Raw genomic sequence first — 27,067 nt, forward strand, 5'->3', positions numbered from 1 at the left:
CTTGGTACGATATAATATAACATACGTATTGTATACTATATAAATATAATATGTTTCACGTATGCTCACGTATATACATATGTATATTCATATAGCGTAAAATAATACATTTATGCGTTTCGAAAATCTCATCCCAAAGAGAGAGAGAGAGAGAGAGAGAGAGAGAGAGAGAGAGAGAGAGAGAGAGAGAGGAAGAGAGAGAGGGAGGGAGGTAGAATTTCCCAGTTCATGAAACATGTATCGTTCATGCAACGGGTTTTCTCGTTATCGGGCGCAGAATGAAAATAAAAGATGAATATAGATCATACGAATACGTCAGAGAAACCGCTAACAAGTACGTGAACGAAATAATACGTCATTCAATGGGACCACCAACGAAAAAAGGACCTTACTCTAGATTCAATTTTACGTTTAACCTTGTTCAACTGTTATAATCGTCAGTTTTTGTCTCTTTTTTGACGAATAAAACATTATTATGCAACAAGGAAAATACATTCACTTTTTTAATCCGCTTCACATGTATTTGAAGAAGCGATTATAATTAAAGAAAATCTATATTATTAGAAACTTGATTTATCGTCGATCGCATGTTAATGGTCACTATTTTAAACACCTTCTCAAAGAGAGAGAGAGAGAGAGAGAGAGAGAGGAAGAGTAGGTACTATCCAGCTACAAGAGAAACTAAGTTAGATGCCAGTTGGTAATTTCTCGATGACAAACGTGATTAACGTCGAAGTTGCGTGTTCTTCTTCTTTCGTTCAAAGTTCAATAGTCGATACCAGATTTAATCAGCAAAAGGTTCTCTCTGTAAGTTGATAATGCTAATTGATTTCATTAACGGAATGTTGCAGGAATCTTCTTTCTCAACTAAACGAAAAAAGAAAGGAGAGAGAGAGAGAGAGAGAGAGAGAGAGAGATTTGATTTCCAAATGGGAAAAAAAGAAAAAGGAAAATAAAATTACACGCAACTAGGTACTTATACTCTTTTGAAATTTCACGGTAGAATTGATGCCATCTGAAGGAAGGAAAAGTAATTTAGATGAAAAGTAAACTCGAAATCGAATCGAATCGTAAAGACGATCCAAAGAATCAGAGAAATTCTATGATAACATTAAACGACAATATTTCAATGAACGTCTCGTTGAAATATTAGAATTCAATTTTAGATATATAAGGGAGACTCTCTTCGAGAAGGAATTTTCGTTTTGGACCATAAATATTTGTGATTTTAACGAATGACATAACGAATATTTCGTTCCCGAAAGGATCCTCGCTGCATCGTCAGTGGCCAAGCTCGATATTTGATAAATCCGTTCAATCTCTCTTTCTCACCCTCTCTGCATCTCTATATTTTTCTCTTATTCTTCCTTCTTCCTTTTTTCTCAATTTTTTCTGTTTTCTTCACTAAAGTAAGCTTAAATTTAAAATCTTGTGACGTCCGTAGCGCGCGGCTACGAAGCGTACATATCTCACAACCTTATCACAACCTTATTATAGAGTGCCCTTGCGACGAAGTCGTGGCTTAATTTGTTAGAGCCGCACTCGAGAGGGGAAGTTCAAGTTGAAAGGGAAAAGGAGAGGTGAGGGAGGGCCACAGCGCCGTCGAGCCCTCTCTCTTATTCTTTTTTCTTTTCTTTTTTTTCTGCTTCATTTTTTCTCCCTACAAATATCCTCGTCTGTGTTCTTCATAATTCGATCTTTTTAATGGTAAAAGATACGTTCCTATGTACGTTTTCTACGTGTTTCCCGCTTTCGCATCGAGTAAAATTCTCGACGAGTCCTCGAGTCGAGAGAAAAGTACTCTACACGTACGTACATCCGAAAACAGGGATGACTTATGTCACTTCTCCATTCGAAAGTGTTTCACTTTCTAAATCTCTTGTTTTGTTCTTTCTTTTTTTATTTTATGGCTGACGGTGCGAACAATTGTTCTATGTATCGAAGAAGACTACAAGCTATTATAGTCAATTTGCCGAATCTTCGATAAGTCTTAAAATGAGTGTAATACAGTCTGTTATTTTTCACAATTGAAAAATTCAGCATGCACCGTTTCTCTGTTTAGATGTAACTTACGATTCGACGAGTTCTTTTCTCGCGAGACCCGAACGAGAATGGATTCTTACATCATTAGCGCACTTTTATATGGCGTTTATACACGTATATTTGCGGATTATGCTGCGTATTAACGCATAGGTATTTATGCGTGTATACGAGCCCAGAAACAATTTTTGTAAATAATCTTTATATGTTACGTATTATAGCACAACCATCATCTTTCGCGTACTTTGTATATTATGTGTGTGTGTGTGTGTGTTTCTTTTTTGTTTTGTTTTATTCCTTAGCGTTTAAGCATTGGTCATTTCCTATGACGTGTCTTTTTCTTCGTTTTTCCTTTTATTTCGCTTAGGTACTTTTACGTAAGTGTTCGTTATCGATACTCACAACCATAATCGTGTTTCACGAACGATAAGTATATGTATATACCTTCTATCGGTTTTATCTAAAATACGCGAGACTCTTCCTATCGTGGCTAATTATTTGCGAGATGTACTCGATCGACCCTTCCTCCTTTCCTTTCGACGATAAAAAGATGATCTCTTTCCTGGGGAGAAAGGATCTTTGTCGAAATCGATTCCGACTTTAATTGGACCGAACGCTTTTGTCGTGAATATCGCCGAGCGAACGCAACGCGTGAATTAATAATTCTCAACTTTCAATGATGGCAAAGAAAAAAAGAGGAAATTAAAGAGAGCGAGCGAGCGAGCGAGCGAGCGAGCGAGAGAGAGAGAGAGAGAGAGAGAGAGAGAGAGAGAGAGAGAGAGAGAGAGAGAGAGAGAGAGAGAGAGTAATTTAATTCGAATAAACATGAGAGCAAATATGAGAGCATTTTTTACTCTTCTACATCGATTGTGAGTAGAAAGAAGAAAGCTTTTAAAGAGGTAGAATACAAGTAAAAAAAGAGAAATAATTTTTCATCGTTTATGTAGACGGGAGTGTGCGCATGCGTAGAAAAAGGTTTATTCCCTTAAATTCGAATTTCGATTAAATACGATTTAATCCGAGACGACGGCAGCGCTACGAAACTCCGCTCGTAACGTTAATTAGAAACGAATTTGAAAGGGTCGATTCGTGTGAAAATGGGTGGGGATTTAATGGTCGGAAGAGAGAAAGACGAATAAGCAGACGATAAAACTACAAGAGGGGAATTGACGAGGATTCCCGAATTGACTCAGAACAATCGACACGTTGGAGAATTTTTCTAATTATTTCCAGCATGGGCTTTGATCTTATCAATACTTTGTCCGACTACAAAACCCGTTAAATATGATCCATTCGTTAGAATCGCATAATCACGTTTCTTAACAGAATCGGAGAATTTGCTAAGGACGAATTATAAAAAACATTCAAATCGATTTTCACTTATTTCTTTTCGTTTCGTTAAATAAGCATTAAACCTGGTCTCGCCTACATCGCCGAGTCGTCGTCTTTCGATAGGCGCATTTGAAAATTATAAATGAAAAAATAAAGAAAGATCTGTCTATTGTCTCGCCTCGTATCTCATGGCTTATACGTACATTTTCCCAATGAGTCCCTTTCTTTCCGAGGGAATAGCAGAAGACGATATTCTGCCGTAGAAGAAAAGTTTCAAGGGAGACGAGAGACGATACCTCAGGGACAATGAAATTTTTAATTAACCACTGTGAAAGTCCCCACCTGTCCCCACCTGCCCTCCCTCGCTCACTCCCCTTGCTCTCAATTCGATTCTACTCGACTCGCGTACTAGTCTCGGGAAATTCGGCCCCGTGTCAGAGAATTCCATTCGTTGAATAATTGGACCGATCTTCCGAAATGTCTCCCACATTTAGTCATTAATACTTCATTATGATCGATCGGCCGGCTTAAAGCGAATAGTTAAGCACCAATAGGGAATTAACGTTCCATTTGACTAATAAACCGCTAATTCAAATTGTCTCACCTTCTCCCGTTCTCTCCTTATCATAGGAAAGGTACAAAAAAAAATCATAAACGCATACGAAGGAAGAAGGATCTTCTTTCCCTTCGTTCGATAATACTTCGTTCAAGAAGGAAGGCACCGAAAGTCAACGAGATATCGTAATATTGGAAAATCTCTGCTCGAAATCGATTTTCTTAAGAATCCTTTCTAACCATTTTCTTCAGATTCCCCAAGAGAACGATTCTATTCGTTCCTACGTTCTAGGATAAAAATCTCTTCTCCGTCTCCTAGATGGTACCATCTAAAAGTCGAGCGATCGCGAACTCTATCCGAACGTATCCGTACTGGGAAATGTGCGACTTTACGTAACGTCGATTATACTCGTCAATTATACTCGTCAATTATACCTACGTGACTTTTCTCGAACGTAAGTAAGCGTGCCATATAAGACACCTAACACACGAGTAATCTTAGTTTTACGGAAAATCCAATGTACAGCCAGTGTACAATCGGTGTACAGCCAGTGTACACGTGTTTATTAAACTATATCAATGCACAACCGTGCATTAAGATAAACGTCATGCGCATTGATTGCCAAACGAATTTTCCTTTAATCGATATAATCGGCAACCATATGTTTTTCTATAACCTTATTTTAGACATTTTTTCGTTCCTCGAGCGGACCATACGATTTTTATTTATTTCTTTTGTTTTTTCTTCGCGATTACTCGTTATCTCGAAGCATCGTTTCTTCCCTCCTCCGTAAAGACATATGCAATTGTTTGCATTTTCAACGAGAAATTCTTACGAACTAGCGAGTGTTGTTCTCGACGATGTTCGTTTACTCGTTTCTACGAAAATTGTTCGCCGTCCCAATTTCATCGATTGAGTTTTAACGAATTTGGTAGTTGGCCGGTTCCTGCGATATGAGAGAGAGAGAGAGAGAGAGAGAGAGAGAGAGGCTGACTTGTTAACTAATTAAATCTTTACTACTATTTTCTTTGCTTTTCAATCCAAAAGACAGTCCACGTTAATTGCCCGTCCTTATCGATCTTTTTCGACAAAAATAACAAGGTTTTCATTCAAACTCCTATGCGTGAAAATAAATCGTAATCTTACGTTTTCAAACTTTAAATCTTAACTTGAACGTTACGACGCATTGATTAAATACATATTAAATGCGCGTTCGTTTATGTTATTTTTTCTTAACGAAAATTTGAGACAATTTGAGATTATCGAAAATCATTAAGGATATGAGTAAATACGAATGGACAAGAATGTGATTTTAAGCACAGTTGTTCCTCCCCCAGCCTAGCATCCTTTCATTAGACCGATATCATGGTCGATGGATTTTCGATGTTAAGTTTTCATAAGAGAATAAAAAGAAATTATTGGAACGGACGTGATCCGATTATTCGATTGATTTCGAACGTTACGAACAGATAAAACAACTAGTTTCGTAGTTTGCCTCAAAAACGAATTAACGATTTAACGCGAAAGATGTCGCATTATAAAATGAATCGCTTTAATATCAGGAAAAACAACGATTTAATTCGAACTAACGGACGTATATAAGAAGAAACGTGATGAGATTAATTAACAAAGTCGACAAATATATCTTGCCCGTTGATACTTAATTTCATGATGAGTTTTTCTTCGATCCGATCAAAGTCGTTTTCTCTTTGTCGGCCAGACTTCTCTCTCTTTCTATCTATCTATCTACCTACCTACCTGTCTATCTACCCATCTATCTTCCCAATTCCCAAGCCCTTTTCTCTAAAAAATTTCTCCGGCTGGAATTTGATTAATGCCGCGTCATTTTTCGAACGAACAGAGCAAATTAATAGAAGCATCGTCCGGTGGGACGAGTAAAGAGATCGCATAATTATTCGCAGCGTGCACCGGAGAGCTCAAACGTATCCGAATAATTTGCCGTGTACGTACTTGAGTTTCTTTCAAGGTAAGAGAAATGCTTTTAAACGCGTTACTCTATATCAAAGGAGAGTATTCTTTCTCTCACTAGGCGTGCTCTTCTTCCGCTCGTATAATTCGGTTTCGATTTTCGGGAGGAAGAAGAAGGAGCATCAACGATGGTCGTCGAATCAACCTCGATGCGAAGACGGAAATAGAAAGATAAGATAAGAGGAGAGGAGAGGAGAGGAGAAATCGACAGAGGAGAAATGGACAGAGGAGAAATGGACAGAGGAGAAATGGACAGAGGAGAAATGGACAGAGGAGAAATGGACAGAGGAGAATCAAAGTTCGATCTCACAATCAGCGAATGCGCAATAGCCTTCGGAAAGCTCGCCTGTAGTCGAGATTGAATATGGTATAGATGAGAGGATTGAGAGCGCTGTTGAGATAACCCAGCCACGTGATGATGTAAACGAGCCTGATGGAGGGACAGCAAGCCGGGCAGAATGGGACGATGACGTACATGAGGAAGAAGGGTAGCCAGCAAACCACGAAGACGCCCATGATGACGCCGAGCGTTCTCGCGGCGCGTCTCTCCTTCGAGAGAGAAATTCTCTGTCGTTCCTCGATGAATTGGTAGACCGTGGCGGTGGTAGGTGGGGTTTGTCCAGCACCGCTGGCAGATGCGACTCGTCGAGAATTGCCGGTGACGCTGCCGGTGGCACCACCGCCACCACCGCCGATCGTCACCTCGGTCGGCTCGTCGTCGATCAGCGAGGGCTTTGCGTGCGTCCGCGGCGTCGATCTCTCGTTGTGATTCGTCTCGGAACTTACGGACTCGGCGTCGTCGGTCTCCCGGTGTCTCGTAGATTGAACGGCACCGAGTCTGCTCTGTCGAGCACGTTCGCGCAATCTCCTTCTCGTAGCGAGAAATATCTCGAGATAAACGAGGCTCATCAGGAATAGGGGTATGAAGAAGGAGCCGAGCGCCGAATAAATCACGTAGCCCTGCCTTCTGGTAAGCTGACATGGCGTGTCGTCCTCGAGTTCTTCCGGCCAATCGTTCCATCCTGCCAAAGGTGGGGAGCTTATGGCACCGGACAGGAGCCAAACTCCGGCTATCGTTCCAAGAACTCTCTTAAGCGTACGCTTCTGCGCGTAATTAATCGGATCGGTAATGGCCCAATAACGGTCGAGAGCTATCGCGCAGAGATTGAGTATGCTCGCGGTGCAACAGAGAACGTCGCATGTCAGCCAGAGCTTGCAAAAGTGTATACCAAAGATCCATTTACCGAGAAGGAGGTAAGCTAGGTTGAATGGCATCACAAGGATCGCCAAGGCCAAATCGGCTACCGCAAGTGAAACGATGAAAAAGTTTTGGACTATTCTCAGGGGCCTATAGGTGAAGACGCTCAGGATTACCAATGAATTGCCCAGAACCGTAGCTAGAACGATGAATCCGAGAGTGAGGGAAGCAACCGCCGCTTCCCAACCCGGCATTCCAAAGTCCGCTTGCGTTTCCGCGTCCTCGCACGACCCGTCGCTCCTCGGGACTACCTCGTAATCTTCGGACATTGTCTCGGTCATCTTTTCTCCTTTTCCTAGTTTCCTTATTCCCTTGGCTCTCCGATGATCTCGCGATCCTGCAACAAGATCGATCCTTGGTTAGTCTCTCTCGCTCGCTCTCATTCTCTGCCCTTTCCTATATCTCATCGCGCTTTCCCTTTGCTTAGATTCTCGCGGGAAAGAACGGAGAATGAAACGAATCGGTCGAAATCGGTCGAAATCGGTCGAAATCGGTCGAAATCGGTCGAAATCGGTCGAAATCGGTCGAAATCGGTCCTCGACGAGAATATCATTCTATAGGCGCGCGCGTCAACGAATGAAGAGTCGTTTCGATGAACGAGCTCGCGACGACAAAAGCGACGAATCGCACGAGTGCGCTCGATGCGATCTATCTTCTCTCTCTCTCTCTCTCTCTCTCTCTCGTGGGATTCGTGGGAAACCAGGCCGCTCAGAATGCAGGTTCGTTCTCTTTCGCTTTCTCCGAGATCAGTGTTTCGGAATCGATGAAAATATCAACTCCCTCGAGTAGATCTTTTTCGAGTCGTCACCGGTAATCTCCTCCAGTTCAGAGAGAGGGGGGAGCTAGACTGTCAAAGCGAGTCAAGAGAACGAACGAGATTCCGAGAAGCTTCTCATCCGACTCTAGATCGTCGCGTTGTTTAGCCGTTTGATCGTCAAGAGTGAACACGAAAAAAATTCTTCCTTCGGCGGTCGATCGAGAGAAGGAAAACGATACGGAATACCAGAATAGTATAGAACGAATCTCAACGAATCCAATATTAATTTCCTATGTTTCCATTGCATTGTTGCAACCTAATCAATTTATATTGTTACAAAAGTAAATATTTATGACTTTTATATCATATTTTCGTATTGATAAGGCGTGCCTTTGAACGAGCTAACAATGTTTCTTTCTCAAATCCTTTGAGAGTCCTATGTATTGAAACGGTTGAAACGACAAATTTGCAAGTCGAACCGAAAGTCCACCGATACACCAGAGAATCGAAAAATGTGAAAATACATTGGAAGGCCACTCTCGTTGTCCCACGATTAGTCTGAAAGAGAAATAATTCAAGGTCTTGATAACTACACGAGGTCAAAGCCGAAAATCAATAATTCAGAAGGCGGAAGGTAAACCGCTTTGAAAGCTTGCGCACGGCTTGAAAACGCGTTTCAATTCCTATAAAATGCTCGAATTAACACTCGTCACGAGAGTTTTGATTCGTGATTTCTAAATGTGCTACGCGCATCGAGCAAAATGTATGTACGTTCGAAAAGATCGAAAAGTCACTCGATCGTTCTTCTTACGTACGAACTGTTAGCAACGTTGAAAAGAAATAAGTCCCGAGTTGAGTGAAGATTCGAATCGAATAAAAAACTAAACTATCATATCTTTAAAAGAATTCGCGCGAGTGACTGACGAAAGCTCTCTCGACGTCTAACGAAATCTCACGATTTTTTGCCTCTCTCCTCCTGTCGTTTTATTTAACCAAACGATCGCATTGTGCGCTTTCGTGCCTTCGAAATTTTCAATGCTCGTTCGTTAAAGATCGAAGGTCGTAGAATTTGTTCTAGACGCGCACGCCACACAAGAGCTTTCTAGCTCGATTCGATACGATACGCTCGTTAAAATTCGACGCGCACCATCCGTGGTACCATCCATGAGTTTCCGCGTGGCTCGAGGGATTCGGCTGAAATGTACAATCGTGCTTGTCGTTAAAAACTTTCAACTCGAGAGACAAAGACTGAGCGTGCGTGCGTGCGTGCGTGCGTGCGTGCGTGCGTGCGTGCGTGCGTGCGTGAGAGAGAGAGAAAAACAAATGGCATCGTATCACAGAAAACTTTAGTTAAAAGATTTTACGAAGGAACTCTTCATTCGCTATAACATATACGCCAACTTTTCCAATTAATACGTAATACTACGTGATATTAAACGACGTATATCTCATTTAAAGTTTCGAAAAGAAAAAGAGAGGGAGAGAGAGAGAGAGAGAGAGAGAGAGAGAGAGAGAGAGAGAGAGAGAGCGAAAGGATTGAGATTATTTATTTAGAAAGAATTCTCATCCACTTAAATTATCCTCATTCGCTAACTAACTAGTACCAATTCTTTTATACTCGACTACGAAAACGTTCTCGATCCTAGGACTTTTCTACGACTTTTCTATGACTCGTTTTCGTAATCTTTCTCCAAGTTCGCTCCAGCCGACGTCTGCAGATAGGTAGAGGTAGGTACGTACCTAAGTAAGTAAGTAAGCAAGTTCTCCAAGAACGAAAACGTACGTAGAGCGTTAAACTGTCCTCGAGCATGTAAAACATGACTTTGCTTCTTACGCTTCGAAGGTAATTTTCTCTCCTCTTAACTTTTCACGAATTTGCTATGAAAGATTTATTAGGCAAGTACCGACACGTGGTATTAACACGAATCATCTTCAATCCTATCCTTAGCGTGCAATCTAATTTACTCTATGGTACGAACAACACTTATTTCGATCAAACTCTCCTAACATTAAGGTATATAATAGGTTAAGATGCGTTCTCACACTTTGGAATGCTACTTTGATGTACCTCCGAATTTTCTCTATAAGACGTCGATCTATCCATCGAAATGTCAATCGAAATGTCTGTCGAAATATAAATCGAAATCGATTTAGAAGGTGTAAATACGCGGGCTAGAGTGTGGCCAACGGGCTATATGCATCCCCCTCGTTTCTCGTCAAAACGGAAAGAACTAATTACGGATAAACGTCGCTCGACGGATGGCAGCAGTGGCTGTCGGACCAATTAGAGAACACCCTCCCTTTTCCAACCATAAAGAATCTCTCTCCTTCTCTCCCCGCTTCCCAATCACTTTTCTCTCATTTTCTCGATGACGATCGACCGACTGACCGACCGATCGAGTCTCGTCAGGGTTCGAGCAACGGAGAGCGACGATCGACGCGCTAAATCCTTTTCCTTTATTCCTTCCTTCCTCCGTTTTCCACTAGATACGCTTACAAATAGATCCGAAAGAGTTTTAGTCTTTCTCTGGCAAAAATTAAACGCTGCCTCTCTCTCGCTCGTTCTCGTAAAATCGTTTCCTGCGAGCATGATTCTCGAACGAGCGTGATTTTCCATTGACGAGCTCTTTTTGAGAAATCCATCGCCGCGATTACACTCGCCCATGATTTATCTCCATTCTTAATTAAAGACCATCGATCTGTGAGACGATCTCGATCGAAAAATTACGAGAAGTTATAAAATTATAAAAATGGATTGAGCAAATATTATTATTGATAATAATAAATTATTATTCGCAATGAACCTATCTATTTTTTTCTAAAAGTCGCGTCTTCGTTTCTCGCGAACGTAATCCTTCGGAAACTTTTTATGAGAGCTCCAATTATTATTCATTCCTTCCGAGAAACTCTGGTTTTCTTTTTTTTTCTTTTCTCGGAAAAACTCAAAGTCATAGAAAAGACCGCAAGGACTATTAAAACGAGTACCCTGAGAACGAAAGACTATAAAGTTCAAATAAAGCCCTCTGCTTCTTTTTCTTATTCCGTTCTTCTTCTTCTTTTATCTGGAGAATTTTAACGTTGTTAAGAAAAGGAGAGAGAGAGAGAGAGAGAGAGAGAGAGGGCTCGAATAAAATTTCGCTCATGAAAATTCCGTCGTACGATAATTTCGTTCGCTAACATACGTACATGCATCCTACACCAGTTGCTTTGCCATTCCCTTTTGCGTTCATCCAATTTCCACTTTCATCGTTAAGAGTCCCACCGAGCCGAGTCGATTCTCGGTCGATTTATGCGAGCAACTTTGCACCGTGTATATATCTATATCTATGTGGTATACTATCGATTATTTGCGATCCACTGTTCTTTTTCTCATTTTCCCTCCCTCCCACTCTTTATTTTACTATCTTTGCGGTAAGCGATCAAAAGACAATATATTCGCATTCGTAACGGCGATTAGATAAAAACGACCGCATTGCGTACAAAAACGCTTCATTGAGATTTATCATAATACAGAATTCTAATAGAGTTTAGTTATAATTTCGTTGAAAATAAGAAAGGAAAAGTATGGAGCTTCAATCATACCAATTATACGGCGTTTTCATGACAAAATAAATGCATGATACGTCTATATACATATTATATCTTTCTTCAACGTTTACATCTATCTCTCTATCTCTTTCTTTCAATATCCAAGAAAGAAAAGATTATATTAGAAAATAAACGTGATTACGACGATCATTTAGAGTGATATTATTATTTTGGTGATATTATTATCCGCTGTGTTAGCTACGATATATTATACTAGAGTGATGATCGAATCGGCGATGCGGAAGGAAAGGGACGATACCGCTCGAGCAAACGTATGAATAATCATCGGTCATGAAACTTTCACTAAGATACCCGAAGCGTACATCCTCTCGTTATTCATGACATATATGTGTTTCGTTTTACACCTTATCCATCGCGGACAGCAGTGGCAATAACATCATCGGCAACATCAATAACGGCAATAGTAGCAACGGTAGAAGCAAGAGTAGAATCTGATCGATACGTTGCTTTAATACGCGCGTATGCGCGAATAAACAGGCATCTGCCTAACACGCGGATGAGAGCTTCACACGATATCGTGTCTCGCTTGGAGAAATTTTAAATATCGGTCAATGTCGATCTTGCAAGAAAAAATTGAAAATTGATCGAAGAGTAAAGTATGAATTAAAATAAATTGGAACCTTTCTTCCACTCTCTCTCTCTCTCTCTCTCTCTCTCTCTCTCTCTCTCTCTCTCTCCATTTCACATGAGCTACCGCGACGTAGCAGCGTATGCCCTTTACCACGTTTTCATCGTTTATTACTACGTTTATTGCACATTTTAACACATTATTGGTATAAGTCGAGAGGTCGACCAAAACTACGAGAAATTCGCAATACATTCCCAAGGACATTTCGCCTGATTTCAAGAGGAAGGAAGAGAAATAGAAGCACAAAAGTGCACGAAAATATAATATAAAAACCGAATGATCTCGAAGAAAGTAAGTTCCTGATATCGTCCTTCGATTTGACCTTAATGAATGAATGTTCCTCGCTCGGAGCATAATCCGTGTTCAACACTGCGGGCCAAATGAAATGAAACTTTGTTTGCTCGTCGGCTAACTTTCCTCTGCGACTCATTAAGAAATATCCGAGGGTTGCATTTACCCCAAGATTGAAAAACTTTAACCACCTTTGATAACGAAGGATAAGAAAATTAAATCTACATTATTTTCATTGGACTTGGGTATTTATGTTCTTAGAGGAAAGCTATGGAAAATAAGTCTTTCGAATTTGTCATTCTATTTGGATGAAACAAAATTTATACGTAGGCGATCGGTCAAAAGTCATTGACGAGTAAAAAACTTGCTATTCAACGATTCGGGCGTACAGCTTTAAAATAAATAAATGAATGAATATTGAATAAATTGAAAATTACTTTGGACGGATATGGAAAGCAAATATGATAACGTATCGAGGAGGTTCTAGATATAAGTATCATGAATCAATATCTCTATCGTCAAAAAAAACTTTGAATATTCTTCAATCTAGTTTTGATAAGAGGATTAATGATGGGAGAAGGAGGAATATATCTCGGACTTTTGATGATATTTTAACGAGAAACTAAATCCCAAGCTCTTCATCGATGTCGTTTTCTTGTTTATGAACGTTTGCGATATACGAATTTAACGTTACGTACGTTGGATAGAAGTAAGTTGCCTCAAGATTTAGTTGGCGGACCAAAGTTAAAGCCGATTTAAATCACAACCGAGTTCGAGTTACGCTTTGCGATTGATCGCCGAGTGATCTACATATGTAGATAAATGCGTAAACGTAAACTCGATAGTAAAACGATAGTTGCAAACGTACACGTAAATATATACGCATATAAATCGTTTATATATATATATATATATATATATATATATATATATATATATTTATGTATATAATACGCATATAATCGTATAAGCACACGTGCATATCGTACAGAGATATCCATGCATTAATGCGTATACCACAGAGACCCGCCAATCGAGCGGATGAAATCGCTTAATGGAGGATAGCCCAGACGCAATCCCTTTAATATTTCCTATCATCAAACTTAGATCGATCTAGATTCAGCCGCTCCTTCTCCCAAAGCAAATCCAATTAATCGAGAAGGTGCTTCAACGACATTCCCGATCAATTCTTTTTTCCCCTTATCTCTGTACATTCTTAATCTTCTAGCACAACTTTAGGAGAAACTTTTTCTTGAATTTTCTTATTATCCGAACAAGTTTCGGACAATCGGCAATTTAAAGGCAATTTAAAGGGCCATTCTATTATGATCCATTGTCGTTAGAAAAGGAAAGAATTTCCCTGAGTCTCGATTTCGTGACGATTTCGATTAATGTGTTCGGAGCGAATAAAGCGAAAGAGAAAAAATAAAGAAACTTAAAGTCACGCGCCTCTTTCTCTTGGTGCTAACCCTCCAACGATCTCGATCGGGCCTTCCTACTGTAATTTGATATTAGATAATAGCACGTTAGCCAGGTCTTTTATTAAAACCTTCGATTTAATCTCAAAGCAGTTACCTTCTTTAGACATTACTTTTTCCTTCATTAGAAGAGAAAATTATCCGATACTTACGGCAGATCCGATGTTACGGCTTTGGTAACGTCTCGATGAGATTCGAATTTGTTGGAAAATCTCGTCCAGGAAGGATCGATCGTACGCGTCGATCGCATGTAGATCATCGACGCGTGGATGCCAACGGTCTAGCGTCGATCCTCGACGCAACGAACGCAACCCGGCCATCAATTCCTATCGGCGCAGGGCGACTGGTTATAAAATCTAGAAGAAAATACAATTAATTATTTATTAATTATTTTTTGCTTTCTTTGGGCCATGCCAGTCGATAATAATTCTCTGTATTATAATTGAACATTCATTGTATCCGCGTTCTCTCTTACAAGAACGACTGAGTAAAGTCATAAAATGTGTATCGGTCTATAAGCTCTTCTGGTGCGACGAATCTGCTCGGATATTTTAATTCATCGTCCCTTTCGCCTTTTAAACGACACGCGCCATTACGATGGCCAATACGATGTGCCATGTGACTAGAAAAATGACTCTACGTCAAAGTTTAGGAACACCTTTTAATTAGAAAGGAATGAGCTGGCATGCATCGGAGAGAGAGAGAGAGAGAGAGAGAGAGAGAGAGAGAGAGAGAGAGAGAGAGAGAGAGAGACGAATCGTCGCAATTATACGCGCACGTATACATACGTCATTGTTCCCAATTAGGAATCTCTCTAATTGACTCTAATTAGGCTCCCTTTGCAAACGTTACGATCTTCGAATGGAGAATTTCGAAATATCAAAAAGCGAAAAGGGCACATCGAATCAGATACGATTATCGTAGCTATTAAATACGTCTGATTAGATATTAAAATTATATTACCAATCCGACTTGGTTACCATTTAAAAGAAAAGAACGATCGATATCTTTTTCGTAAAGTCTCGACCGCGGAAAAATTTAATTCTAGTCTTAACCTACTTCAAGAAGAATGCGCTTATACGGAGAAAGGCCGAACAACTTGTCGATACGGTTTGCATCTGTGACCGGAATACGAAAATGACACAGATTACTGGAAAGACCGAGCGAGCGTAATGACAGTACGCTCTTAAATGTATTTCGAAATCGTGGGAAAATCAGACGAGAACATTACTTTTTATTTCGTACGTGAAAGCTCCAAGATATCTACCGATTTGTATTTAAGTACAACCGTCTAGAGTGTATTATGCAATCACCATCGCTATAACACTTTATAAGAATAAAAATTTTCAATTCCTTTTTAAGTTTGCGCGTGTGTGAATTTTCATCGATCGTTTCTTTTTCAAAATGGTATCCATTGTCAAGAAATTTTGAATCGAATCATCATTTCCCGAACAGTAAGAAAATGGAGAACATGACGAGCACGAACTTCGTCGCGTCATGTTTGTTACTAATTTCGATTATTTATTAACCAAAGGTATTCTCGTTTCCCAACTCTTTTTCTCTTTTCTTACGATTCACAGAGTTGCGTTTTGACAAGACATCCAGCTACTGTCATTTCTTTTATATGAAAATAATGAGACATACGACGTCCGTCCTTCGTTTCCTTTCTCGTCTTTGTTGTAACAGGTAATCGCCGCCGAGCTTACGCTCTCTCTCTCTCTCTCTCTCTCTCTGCATCCTGTAGTAATATCTCCGACACGATACCTACTTCCTTCGTTTCAGTTCTCGACTCTGTCGTTGAAAAGGGACGGCAATTGGAACAATGCGAGGAAATGGAGATCGGTGGACAAAGAAGAATGCTTTCGATGACGACCGATAGATTTCTCCAGAGTTTCTTCGATATACAGGGTGAATCGTATGATCAATTGAAAATTGCTTGCTCAACGATTTCCGTTATTGCTCAGCTACGAAACCCTTTTATTCCTTTTTCATATTTTATTTAAAAAGGTCACCATTCGATTGAAACAGACCTTTTGGTAAAATTTTCTAAGAGGTAAACGTTCGTCCGCTATGTTTTATCACTAACGAAGATACAATGATAAATTTACGCTTGGAGCTATAAAGTCCAAAAGATCTATCGAAATCTATCGACGAGTTTTTCCGGCATACATTGGGATTGCTAAGAAAAACGTCTAAGAGAGAATTCGTGCTCGTTTATCGTTGTATAAAATAAATGAATATATATATATATATATATATATATATATATATATACACACACACACACACACACACACACACACACACACACACACACACACACACACACACACACATATATACACATACTCGAGCCGAATAAATGAGAAAGTTTACGGTCCCTCTTTTTCCCCGTCGCGCTGCTTTTAACTTTTAATTATGCTCATTTCATTGATGTCTCTTAACTAACGTCTCGTAATAATTTATGAAACTAATAAAGAAAGTAGTTCCCTAATTATATCGTGATATAGTTTATAACCAACCGTTAGGTAGCTCCACGTTTATTAATCTCTCTGAGTGGGGTAAGAAGGATCCTTTTAAAGGCGGGACTCATCCTACGCGTTTCAAAATATTACATTTTCAACGTATTTTTTATCGATTTCATATCGATAGGTCGCTACGGCGTTCGATCCAAGTTATAAAAGTGAATAAAATAATGTAAAAATAAGAGCACGAATAATTGAATGATTTTTTTTTCCTATCTCATTTCGCAATCGACGTCATTCGTATGAAAAATAAAGCGGTACTTGTTACGAGTACGTGTCTAAATACGTATGCGTAAATGCATAGGATACTAACAGACATCCATTACATTTATGGGAATTTCAATAGAAAACATGAATAAAAGTAGAATGGGATGATTCTTACCGGTCCAGTCCATGAAAAATTTCGAAAAAAAGATCGTCAGATCCTTTTCGGCCGGTTCGATCGTTTTACGATGAATCTTTTAATGAATCTTCTAACGAGAAAAAGAACGAATCGTTAAAGTACTAACTGGCAATATAATATGAATAAAAAGATAAAAAAATTTGTTCACATTGTCCGCGCAGGTAACGACCGCCGACGGCCTCGGTCTCTACTCTCGTTGAGAGTTTAACGATTTCGGCTATGGTCGGTTTTCGATGGTCCGTCCGATCTTGCAGGAAAGGAAAATAAACATCTCGCCCTCATGAGAAGACGAAGCAGCAAGTTAAAGCGAGATAAGTGTAATGCGAGAGAAAGTAGGACGAGTTAGGTAGCGCGACACAGTTATCCCCTGTTGCGCCGAAGAGGAAAATGAAATTTTTAATAGGCGCCGGCGGTTGAAAGATATCGCACGATCGTTCTGAAAATGATGGTGATTCTACCGTTCGCGAATCTCCCCTTTTAACTCTCATCTCTCTACTATATGACTCCTCTCTAATGGATTCGAATATTCTAATGAAATTTTTTGACACGATACTTTTACCTTTTCAACGATACGAGATTAGAATTAGTAATCGAGAGTAATCTTAATATAATGGAAATAAAGAAAGAGGGAACGTTTCTTAATAGAGTTACTCGAGATAACTCGCGTTATCTACGTAAGATCGAAAGTTCTACTTCGCTAAACTCAAACTCGTCGTTTCCCTTTAAACGTAATAAACTTGAAACAATGTACGGAAGAGGAACTCTTAATCAAGTCCGTAGGCGAGCTGATAAGAAGGAACGATGAAATTTCTCGGATACTCGTAATTCACATTCGTAGAAGAAAGTACTCGTTTAGATAGGAAGATGAAAAATTAAGGTCGGCCTTGAATTGAATAATAATGAAAAAAAGAAAAATAAGAAGCTTTTCCTGCTTTCTTCTTCTTTTCATTTCCAAAGCTTGAACGCGACGAAGATTTGTCGAGGAAATTGTATTTTAGCACCATGTAAATATGGAGATTAAACGGAGAAGATACTTTATTGCTCGATCGAGCCGTGCTTGACCGAAATTAATTCGCGCGAATGCGAATGCGAATGCGAATGCGAATGCACGGGTGAAATGGGCCAGGGTTGAAGTGACTTCGGGAAATGTCCTCGCTAAAGGCCGTTCATGATACATTGCTCTGTATTAAGGTACGCACGTGCGTACCGTTCATCACCGTATGGTACGCGTAAACACGCACCGCGAACATTTATTTCGCGCCCAAGCCTAAATACGATGATACGATGTGTACGATCCAAACGGGATTTCTTATTTCTTTCGAAGCTAACTTCAGACCATTTACGTCGGAAGAATATACGCTCTTTCAATTAATCCTCCAGTTGCTGTTCAGACGATAAATCCGGGACTCTCCGCAAACTCTCCTTGTCGAATGAAAAACGAAAAAACGACGCAACCGGTAAAACGAAAGAACGAAAGGAAGAGAAAAAATCGATTAAGATCGGTCAAAATTCTGCATACAAAGCCACGATTTAAATCGCGTTTACGAAGAACCTCCGTTCCAGTGCAACCTTCGATTAGAATTTCAACGAAAGCCAATACGATTATCGGATGATTCGTTTTGTCTCTCTTCTATTCTTCCTTGGTGTTGTTCTCGCGCGCGTTGCTTGTAAAAAGAAAGAAACTTACGATTGGGGGGGGGAAAAAAAAAAAAGAAATCCTTTTAAAGAGCACGTTTATGCAATAATTCAATTATAAAGATTATGCGAATAAAATAAAACTGATAAACGATAGATATAGAATGTCTCGATCGTATAAAGAAAATATGACGTTTCTCCAACTTTCTTCTTCTTCTTCAACGAAACGTTTATCTTAAAAACGTCGTTTCGATTCATTCGCTTGACGCATTTATGAAAGTTGACAAGGATTCTTAATCAAGTAAGAAATTTCTAATAATGATAAACGAAGAAACGATGAATTTCTCTCTCTCTCTCCCTCTCTCGACTGCGCGCACGTAAAGAGAGCACGTAAATAGGCATAGGCGTGGATTATAAATCGAGTGATCCTGAAATCACTGTGCCGCGATAAAAGCAACAGAGCATTCACGAACGATTATCGTTTCGACATCGGCACCGTTAAATAAGCCAAGAAAAAAGAAAGAATTCCGAGCACCGAGCGTGTGTTACTCTCTCTCTCTCTCTCTCTCTCTCTCTCTCTCTCTCTCTCTCTCTCTCTCTCCCTCCCTCCCACTCTCTTCGCGTGTACTCGAAAGATACAATGGCACTCAACGTTTCAAACGGCTCGCGACTCTGCTTCGTTTGTTACGCTTCTCTAAAATAACCCTGGAATGGAATAGGAAGAAAAATTCAATTTTGCTCCTATAGGTAAGCCGTCGGTGCATTGTGCAGTATGCGCTTACGGTAACGTTGCTCAAATGCTATTTCGATGATAAACCATCGATCATCATCTATGTCAAAGATAAAATGAATTCATCTTTCCAGTCTTTTTTCTTTTTTTTGTTTTTCCTTTCTTTCCTTGTTTGGAGAAATCATCCATTTCTTATATGGCGAAAGCTTCGTAAAAATTCGACAATATCCATTGTTACTCTACTGGTAAGAGAAAATTATAGTACGAGTATTTCGCTTTATGCTATCTCGCGTTGCAACGAGTCCCAGTGGTGCGGTACGGTATCTCGTACGTACCGGGAGCAGAGTTTTTCAACGGTAAAACCACGGAAGGCCGCGCATTGCTCCCGTAGAAGGGAGCAAGGGGATGAAATCGTTTTAGAAGAGCACATCTATTTATTCCGAGATATTCTTTCGGGCGAATGAACGATAAATTCTCAACGAATTGTTACGTTACGATCCAAAATGGATCCAAATGAGATAGGGAGAGTTTTCTTTTTTCCTCTATATCATTATATATCAATAAGATAATAATATAAGAAAATAATTTACTTAGTGCGAATAGCCATCTCGATACGCTTAGTAGTTTGCCATTGAGATACACACGTTGAGATGTTTGGTAACATCACACGTTACGAGAAAGACGCGTAAGGAATATGTTAGAAATCCGGCGGAGTTGATAGGTAGATAGATAGGTCATGGCAGGTAGAGTTACTTTTTTATGTAACCACGCTCGAACGCAAAAATCATGTTACGGGAATAATCTTGTAATATGACCGTCTCTCTCTCTCTCTCTCTCTCTTACTTTGTCTTACCCACGAGACGGTCGATTCTCGAAAGTAGACGTCAACGTACGTAGACACATTACATACACCCGATCGGTATCGGAGATAGATATACTTGTATTAGATAACGTACTATACAAGGAACGTAAAGAAAAATCGATGGAAATCGTATATCGTGTTCCTTGAACTTTCCTTGCCTTGGAGGATTTCCATCTCTTCTTCGTGAACTTCCTTAAAACCGCACGAGTCGACGCTTTGAATTTTAACGCGACTCCACTGCTCTTCGTAATCCTTTCAATCTTTTATTAGAAATTTATTCTAAATTTTTTAATCATCTCGTAGGTATCTTTAATACGTACCATTACACTAATATAAATGTAACCTAGCTTTTATTCTTTCTACGAATTATCTACTTCGATTTAGGCTATTCTCTTCTTGCACGTTTATTAATTCGATTGTTCTTTCATATTTTTAATCATATATGATTTCTCCTCAACGAATAATAACGTAAAAATGATAATAAAAACGAAAGAGGTATCGTTCGACTTGGACACATTTGAACAATATCTCTATCTTCATTTAATGAATTACTTTATACCTACCGAACATAAACATTATTCATTTCTATTATTCTGTCATTTCTTTTTCTCTTTATATTACTAAACGTGATACGCCAAATAAATAAAGTTTTATCTCTACTTCGTTGTAGTTAAAAAAATTTCCATATCGTAACACTGACTAGTATTCGAAGATGATATACATAACTAAACGAGTTGAATGTAATTTTCGAAAGAGCGCCGCTTGCTCGATAAATTTCATCGTAAAAATGTTGCGAGCGATTCTACTACCCACTGCCTCTCGCCTAACTATACTTTGAATCGACTTTGTTTCGTCTCTCTCTCTCTCTCTCTCTCTCTCTCTCTCTCTCTCTCTCTCTCTCTCTCTACCTTCGTTCTACGATCGAGACTCCAATGCTTTGAATGGATCCGTAAACTGTAAAGCATAACATAACGTCGAAGCTTAATTGAAAAAGTTTAACCCGCCTAAAGATTTCGCACGATATTCAATGATCGATTGGAACTACTACTAAGGACAATGACCAATCCGAGCTCGTTCGTTCCGTTCCCATAGGAAGCTATTTTTTGTCGTTGAAATCATTTCGAGAGTGGCTTTCTTTTTTATTTGAGCTAATGTAACACGCCTAAATGAATAAAATCTATGAGGTAATATGAGTTATGGATAATGCAGATTCATTTTGTTGATTCGAAGGATCCATTGATGATTTCCTCGAAACCTTACGTATATATAATATCGTAGTTAAAGCGTTATACCGCGCGTTTCCTCATACACATTACATGTACATACACACGTGACAAACATTGACAAACTAGAAATTATATCTGAGAGAGCGATGACGTGAATATACTTATATGTGATCGTGAGCAACATCGAATAACTGACCTTACCACGATCGATCGATCCACTGGTTAAACTTTTCTTACTTGAAACGAGACGCAAAGCTATATAATTCCTAAATATTCGAAAACGATCGTATTATCTACAACGTTTGACGGTGGTCTATCGGAAGTATATCTAAACTAATTTAAAAAGAAACAAGTAACGAAACAATATTGAAATGTCTTCATCCTCGATGAGTATCTCTTTCGATAAATATTCTAATTTGCATCTCGGTGCTATTGATATAGCCAGTTGCTACTCAAAGATTTTCACTTTCGTGCAGTCTTTACAAAGTGACTGCTAACCGTGAATAATCTTGAACGCAACAACATGTGTGTGTGTGTGTGTGTGTGTGAATTCTTCCCAATAATAAAAATCCGATAAAAATTAAAGACGCAGCCATTTTTTTTAATAATACACATTAGACACACGTATGATACTCTCTCTCGTATCGATATTATTAATAATTAATATTTGTTCTAGCATTGACTCTTCGATGAGCCAACCTGAGTAACATTGAACTTGTATATTTGCATAGTTGGAAAAAAAGAAGAAAAAATAGATTTCGATAATAAATTTCCTCAAAATGTTGTTAACAAAGAAAATTCCTTTACATATATTTTCACCCATAGAAAAGAGAAGTATAACGAATCATCTCGAAAGAAAGAAAAATGTACAAAATTTAACGTTTAACCCGTAGCGCGTTGAATCGAGATAGACGGATGTAATTTTGCATTTTCCTCGACATCGCGCCCTCTCCTCCTTCTCTTCCCTTTGAAATTCTCGACACCGCAAGTATGATCTGCTGATTATGTAATTCGTCTTCCCGTAGACGTAAAGTTATATCGTCGGTATTCGACGCCGCGCCGTATCTCTCATCCTTTCAATGCATAGAAGAAGCGAGCAACAAAGTTCCATTGCACCCTTTCGCTATTGTCGATCCTCCTCGTATTCGCTCGCAAGAACAACGAGTCGTTCTTCGTGATTTTTTCGTATCGGCTCAAAGAACCTTATCTCTCTCTCTCTCTCTCTCTCTCTCTCTCTCTCTCTCTCTCTCTCTCGTGCACGTGCAGAGTCCTTCCGCGCGGGCACAACGACGATAGCAGAGGAAAGAGAGCGTATGCCTTCGTATTGCCTTCTAAAGAAGGCAACTCATCCAACGACATTTATGCGTCTCCTGTGGGTGCTCCTACACGATCGGTTATTTATAAAGCCATTCACGATAATCAATAACCTATGCCTATATACCTCCTCTCTCTCTCCCCTCCCCGTCAAGCTCACCCGTACAACAGCGAAAATTCACCAACACTCGATATACGAACGGACCCTCCGAGTTTTAACTCTGAGCGAAGATAGAGATCGACAGAGAGAAAGAAAGAGATGAACGAACCAACTATTATACGTACATTCGTCCGTAAGTATATACACGTATATATATGCATGTTACATCTTTGAAAATAAAGTTTCTATTTTTTCTTCCTAAACGCTAATAATAATAATAAGATGAAGAAGAAGAAGAAGAAGCAGAAGAAAAAGTTGTAGTTCAACAGAATACTATTGGTATTACCTTCGAACCGACCGAAACCCTAATACAATAAACTTAGTTCTTTCTCTCTTTACATCTCCATCTTCTAAGCTTCCCGTCGCACGAAGGAAAAGTATTCTCGTTCGGATATGCGAAAAGTATCGGTTTTATTCCCACGTAGTGGCGTTCAATCCGAAAGTCTTGCTCGATCCATATTCCCGATGATAAATTGGATTTAACGGGAAAATATTCAATTTGCAATAGATATCCTAAAGATCGTCATTACTTTTGAATATCTTGTTTAGTGATTTCGAACGAATTCGGGGAAATTCGATGGAATTCGACTAGAAACGTAAAACGTACTAAAGAGCAAAAAAAAAACTATCGATCATTGCTCTATAAAAATTATAAAGAAGAAAAAGATGAAAATTTGATTTACTTTTCAGCACGGATTCAGAGAATATTTGAAATTTTATAAAAAGAAAAAAGAAAAAAAAAAATTGAATTGCCTCGATGGTGACGCACGTAGATTGTGGAGAGTTCGTTACTAGTTGTATTTTGCTTGGGAGCTAGGTAGTGCCAACCGAATTCCATGGATTACGTTTTATATGTGAAAAAACTTTTCATCTACCTAGAACCGGTGGCCGACTTTTCATCGACAATAATTGTTCTCTCGGTTCTCGCGGTTTTGTTCGTCGAGTAAAAGGAATAAAAAATGCAAATGGATATAACGAAAATGAAAAAGAAAAGGAAATATAATAATGAGCTTTAAGAAAGATTCGTTAAAGGATTAAATTCGGTAAGAAAGTTGGCGAAAGAAGGTGACAAGCTTAAAGTTTATGCAAATTTATTGGTGAGGACGATAAAGCGCGACGAGAATTCAAATCCAAAAGGATCTAGCGAATTTTCTCTTTCACGTAGATAGAACGTCGCTAACTACTTTTAACTTGTTGTTCTAATCAAAAAGAATCTCGCATTTTCGGCGTGTACAACTTAAGAATATTTCTGCACGTTTCTCGCTTAATCGATTCATTAACGAAGACGTATTTCACAAATCGGCTGCGAACGGAACAACTGCTATCATGCTGAGCTTAGAAGCGTCGATCCTCGGTCTTGTCTATTTTCTTTCTCTCTTTTCCGTCTTCAACAAGACCTTTGAAAATGCCTGACAGCTTTGGGAAAAAACGTTACGTTGATTAATATAAATTGTAAAAGAAAAAAGCAACGAACTTTATCGTCGATAACGATTTGGAAAGTTCAAAAAGGAAAAAAATTACATTTTCAACGATCGAACAATGACGTACCTATCACGTATGGGTAATGTAAGCTTGTTAGAAAGGCACCCTTGTCTGTATTTTTTCCCTCTCCCTCTCGCTCTCTCTCTCCCTCCCTCTCTTTTTCCTAGCAAACGTTTAGAGACACGAGAAGGATCGTATGAAGCATCGATCGAGGTCGAGACGTCCGAAAAACTTATCGGAAAACGCGTTACGCGCGAAAATCCTTCGGAGACGAGTTCTCTCTCTCTCTCTCTCTCTCTCTCTCTCTCTCTCTCTCCTATCGTTCTTAGCAGTACGATCGAGAGTCTTCGGCACTTCTTCTTACATCCAGCGAAGAAGCATCGATCTAAAAATATCATTCGAATTAGTCTTCTACTTCGTTGATAGGATTTTTTTCAATGAAATAATAGCTTGATAAAATGTTTGTTGAACTTTTTTCAAAAATATACTATCTTAAATTTTTAATACATCTGAAATTTTACTTTTCGCTCGGACCTTGACACGACAAAATTTCGAAATGCAAAATGAAAAGAGATCGAAAGGACGAATGCACCCATGGGCGTCCACAAGTATTGTATATTAAAATATGCGTCTAGAACCCGACAAACATTTCTCGTTTGAATAAGCGTCTCGTGAGGACGAGAGAGAGAGAGAGAGAGACGTCTCTCTCTCTATCTCGTGAACTGAGCACTCGAAGGCTTACACACTTGATCACCCTAGAATGAAATCGATCCACCGCGATCCTTGCCGATCTTATTAGCGGCGAGTTAGGCACACTACACAAAATTAAATAAGCGATAAAAGTAAAGGAGTCTCTTGGAAAGATGCCACAGGTCTTCGTGGGGATCGTCGAACGAGTTGTCGCACTCACAAAGATCCGAGCTCGCACCAAAGACAAAAACTCTGACTCTCTCGTTGCGATCGCGCGATAAGGATATATATTTAAAGAAAAGACAGCGAGAGAGAGAGAGAAAGAGAGAGAGAGAGAGAGAGCGGGGCGGGGTGGAGGAGAAGGGGGAGGGGCGGAATACGAAAAGGGTGGAAGAGGAAAGAAGCGAGAAACGAAGAATTGAGAAAAAGATGGCAAGCTCGATAAAAAGGGTAAAGTGTAGGAAGGTAAAAGAGATGGGAATTGCGATCGTCGTTTAATCTCGTGGTTGATCTCGCGTACCTGTGATCGGTTGATCGGTGGTGCAGGGCGCGGCGGCATGGTCCCGTCGCAGCACAGCGCCGTTCGACGAGCACTGAGCAGCTATTCTGCGCCAACGGGGTTGCGTCGACGTCGAAAAGACGTGAACGGTCAGCCCTGCGCCCTCTCTCTCTCTCTCTCTCTCTCTCTCTCTCTCTCTCTGTTGCGCACACAGCCTTTTTCGCTCCGGCAGCAGCACGTCCTCGACGATGTCGTTTCGTCGTCGACTCTGCGCAAACTCTTCCACGCGAAATCGGCTTCTCTCTTACTCCCGTTCCTCCATCTTCTCTTCTCTCTTTTTCTTAAACGCGCTGCAAGCATCCCTCCCGGTCCATCCGTCTTTCTATCTGCGAAAAACCGACGGAATTGGTAAAAGCCAGATGCTGGGAAGAAAGGAGGCTGTGGGAGGAAAGTGGTATACTTTTGAAAAATTCTCTATCGCGTCCATTCTTTCTTCCTTTTTATCCTCTTCTCTTTTCTTTTCTTTTCTTTCCTACTTTTCTCCTTTTCCTATTTTCCTTAGATCCTGCTCGTTCTCTCGCCAAGCAAGTTTTTCAATATTTCATCTCCCTTTCTATTTTTATTCCTATTATTTATATTTTCCAATGTAAAAAATTACTTTTATTATGTTTGCTGTGCGCAAAACGATGCGCGAAAATAATTGAAATAGTTGAATATAGATAAAATATATAAGATAACGCGTTGTCAGTAATTAAAAAAGATAAGGATTATCGGAAATAATAAGTATATCGATATACAAATAATCTCGAGAATCGTTTTTATAATATAAATAACCAACAATAATATCAAATGCATATAGGAAAAGCTTAATAAAAAGTACTGTTACATATTGTTCGATCCAATTGCTAGTTACCTCTTGACCAATTCCCTATTTAGAAACTTTAAGAGAAACTCAATTTTAAGAGAAACTTTCTCAAACGATATAACGATACGAGAAAGATCTATTCGTTATTTAACATTACATAAGGTTATCAATGAAAAATAACGAAACGCGCGAGGAACATTGCGTCTACGAGAACGTGAGAGTTATCAATTTATGGATGAAAGAAATTCGAATGAATTAGTTCATAAAGCCGTGTTCTTCCTCGCAAAGTCCCAAGAAACTTCGGTCAGAGTGATTTACGTTCTTCTTCTATCGACGAGAGAACGGTAGAATTTTGGCTTTGAGGCAGATATCCGAGGTCCGAGCCGCAAAAATAAATGAGAAAGGAGAGCACAGCCTGTTGCGTCTCCTGTACGAACGAACGAACGAACGAACGAACGAACGAACGAACGAACGAGCGAGCGAATAAACGTAGGTAAATGAACGAAGAAGGGATGAGACTGGTTGCTAGTTTACGAAGGGAACAAGTGGATATCGAGGGCGAAAGGTATTATATGATAATTTTCTCTCCGAAGATATAACTTCGTTTATTATAATAGATATAAAATATTGAAAAACCAATATTTATTATCAAATGTAAAGTGCAACGATTAGAATATTCTTACCATCATCCGATTTTGCAACAACGGCTTCTCTTATTAATCCAATTTCGACGATAAA

At 39.4% G+C, this 27,067-nt stretch overlaps 1 protein-coding gene across 4 annotated transcripts; it reads right to left on the reverse strand.

The window, feature by feature from the left end:
- Positions 1 to 2,748: 2,748 nt before the first annotated feature.
- LOC124431541 (tyramine receptor 1) lies at positions 2,749 to 25,643 on the reverse strand. 4 transcript variants are annotated; one of them, XM_046979582.1, is made up of 3 exons: positions 25,486 to 25,643; positions 14,091 to 14,294; positions 2,749 to 7,512 (listed from the first exon to the last, which is right to left on the reverse strand). In XM_046979582.1, exon 3 carries the CDS (start codon positions 7,454 to 7,456, stop codon positions 6,230 to 6,232), a length of 1,227 nt encoding a protein of 408 aa, XP_046835538.1. In that variant the 5' UTR covers positions 7,457 to 7,512; positions 14,091 to 14,294; positions 25,486 to 25,643; the 3' UTR covers positions 2,749 to 6,229. The 4 variants fall into 4 exon arrangements, with proteins under 4 accessions (XP_046835538.1, XP_046835542.1, XP_046835541.1 ...); XM_046979586.1 differs by lacking the exon at positions 25,486 to 25,643 and adding an exon at positions 25,022 to 25,462; XM_046979585.1 differs by lacking the exon at positions 25,486 to 25,643 and adding an exon at positions 25,018 to 25,462.
- Between the last annotated feature and the right edge of the window lie 1,424 nt (positions 25,644 to 27,067).

This window comes from Vespa crabro, chromosome 21 (assembly GCF_910589235.1).
Source record: "Vespa crabro chromosome 21, iyVesCrab1.2, whole genome shotgun sequence".
NCBI lineage: Eukaryota > Metazoa > Arthropoda > Insecta > Hymenoptera > Vespidae > Vespa > Vespa crabro.

Coding starts and splice junctions, on each gene's coding strand:
- LOC124431541 (XM_046979582.1), bottom strand. CDS start 7,456: ATGACCGAGACAATGTCCGAAGATTACGAGGTAGTCCCGAGGAGCGAC.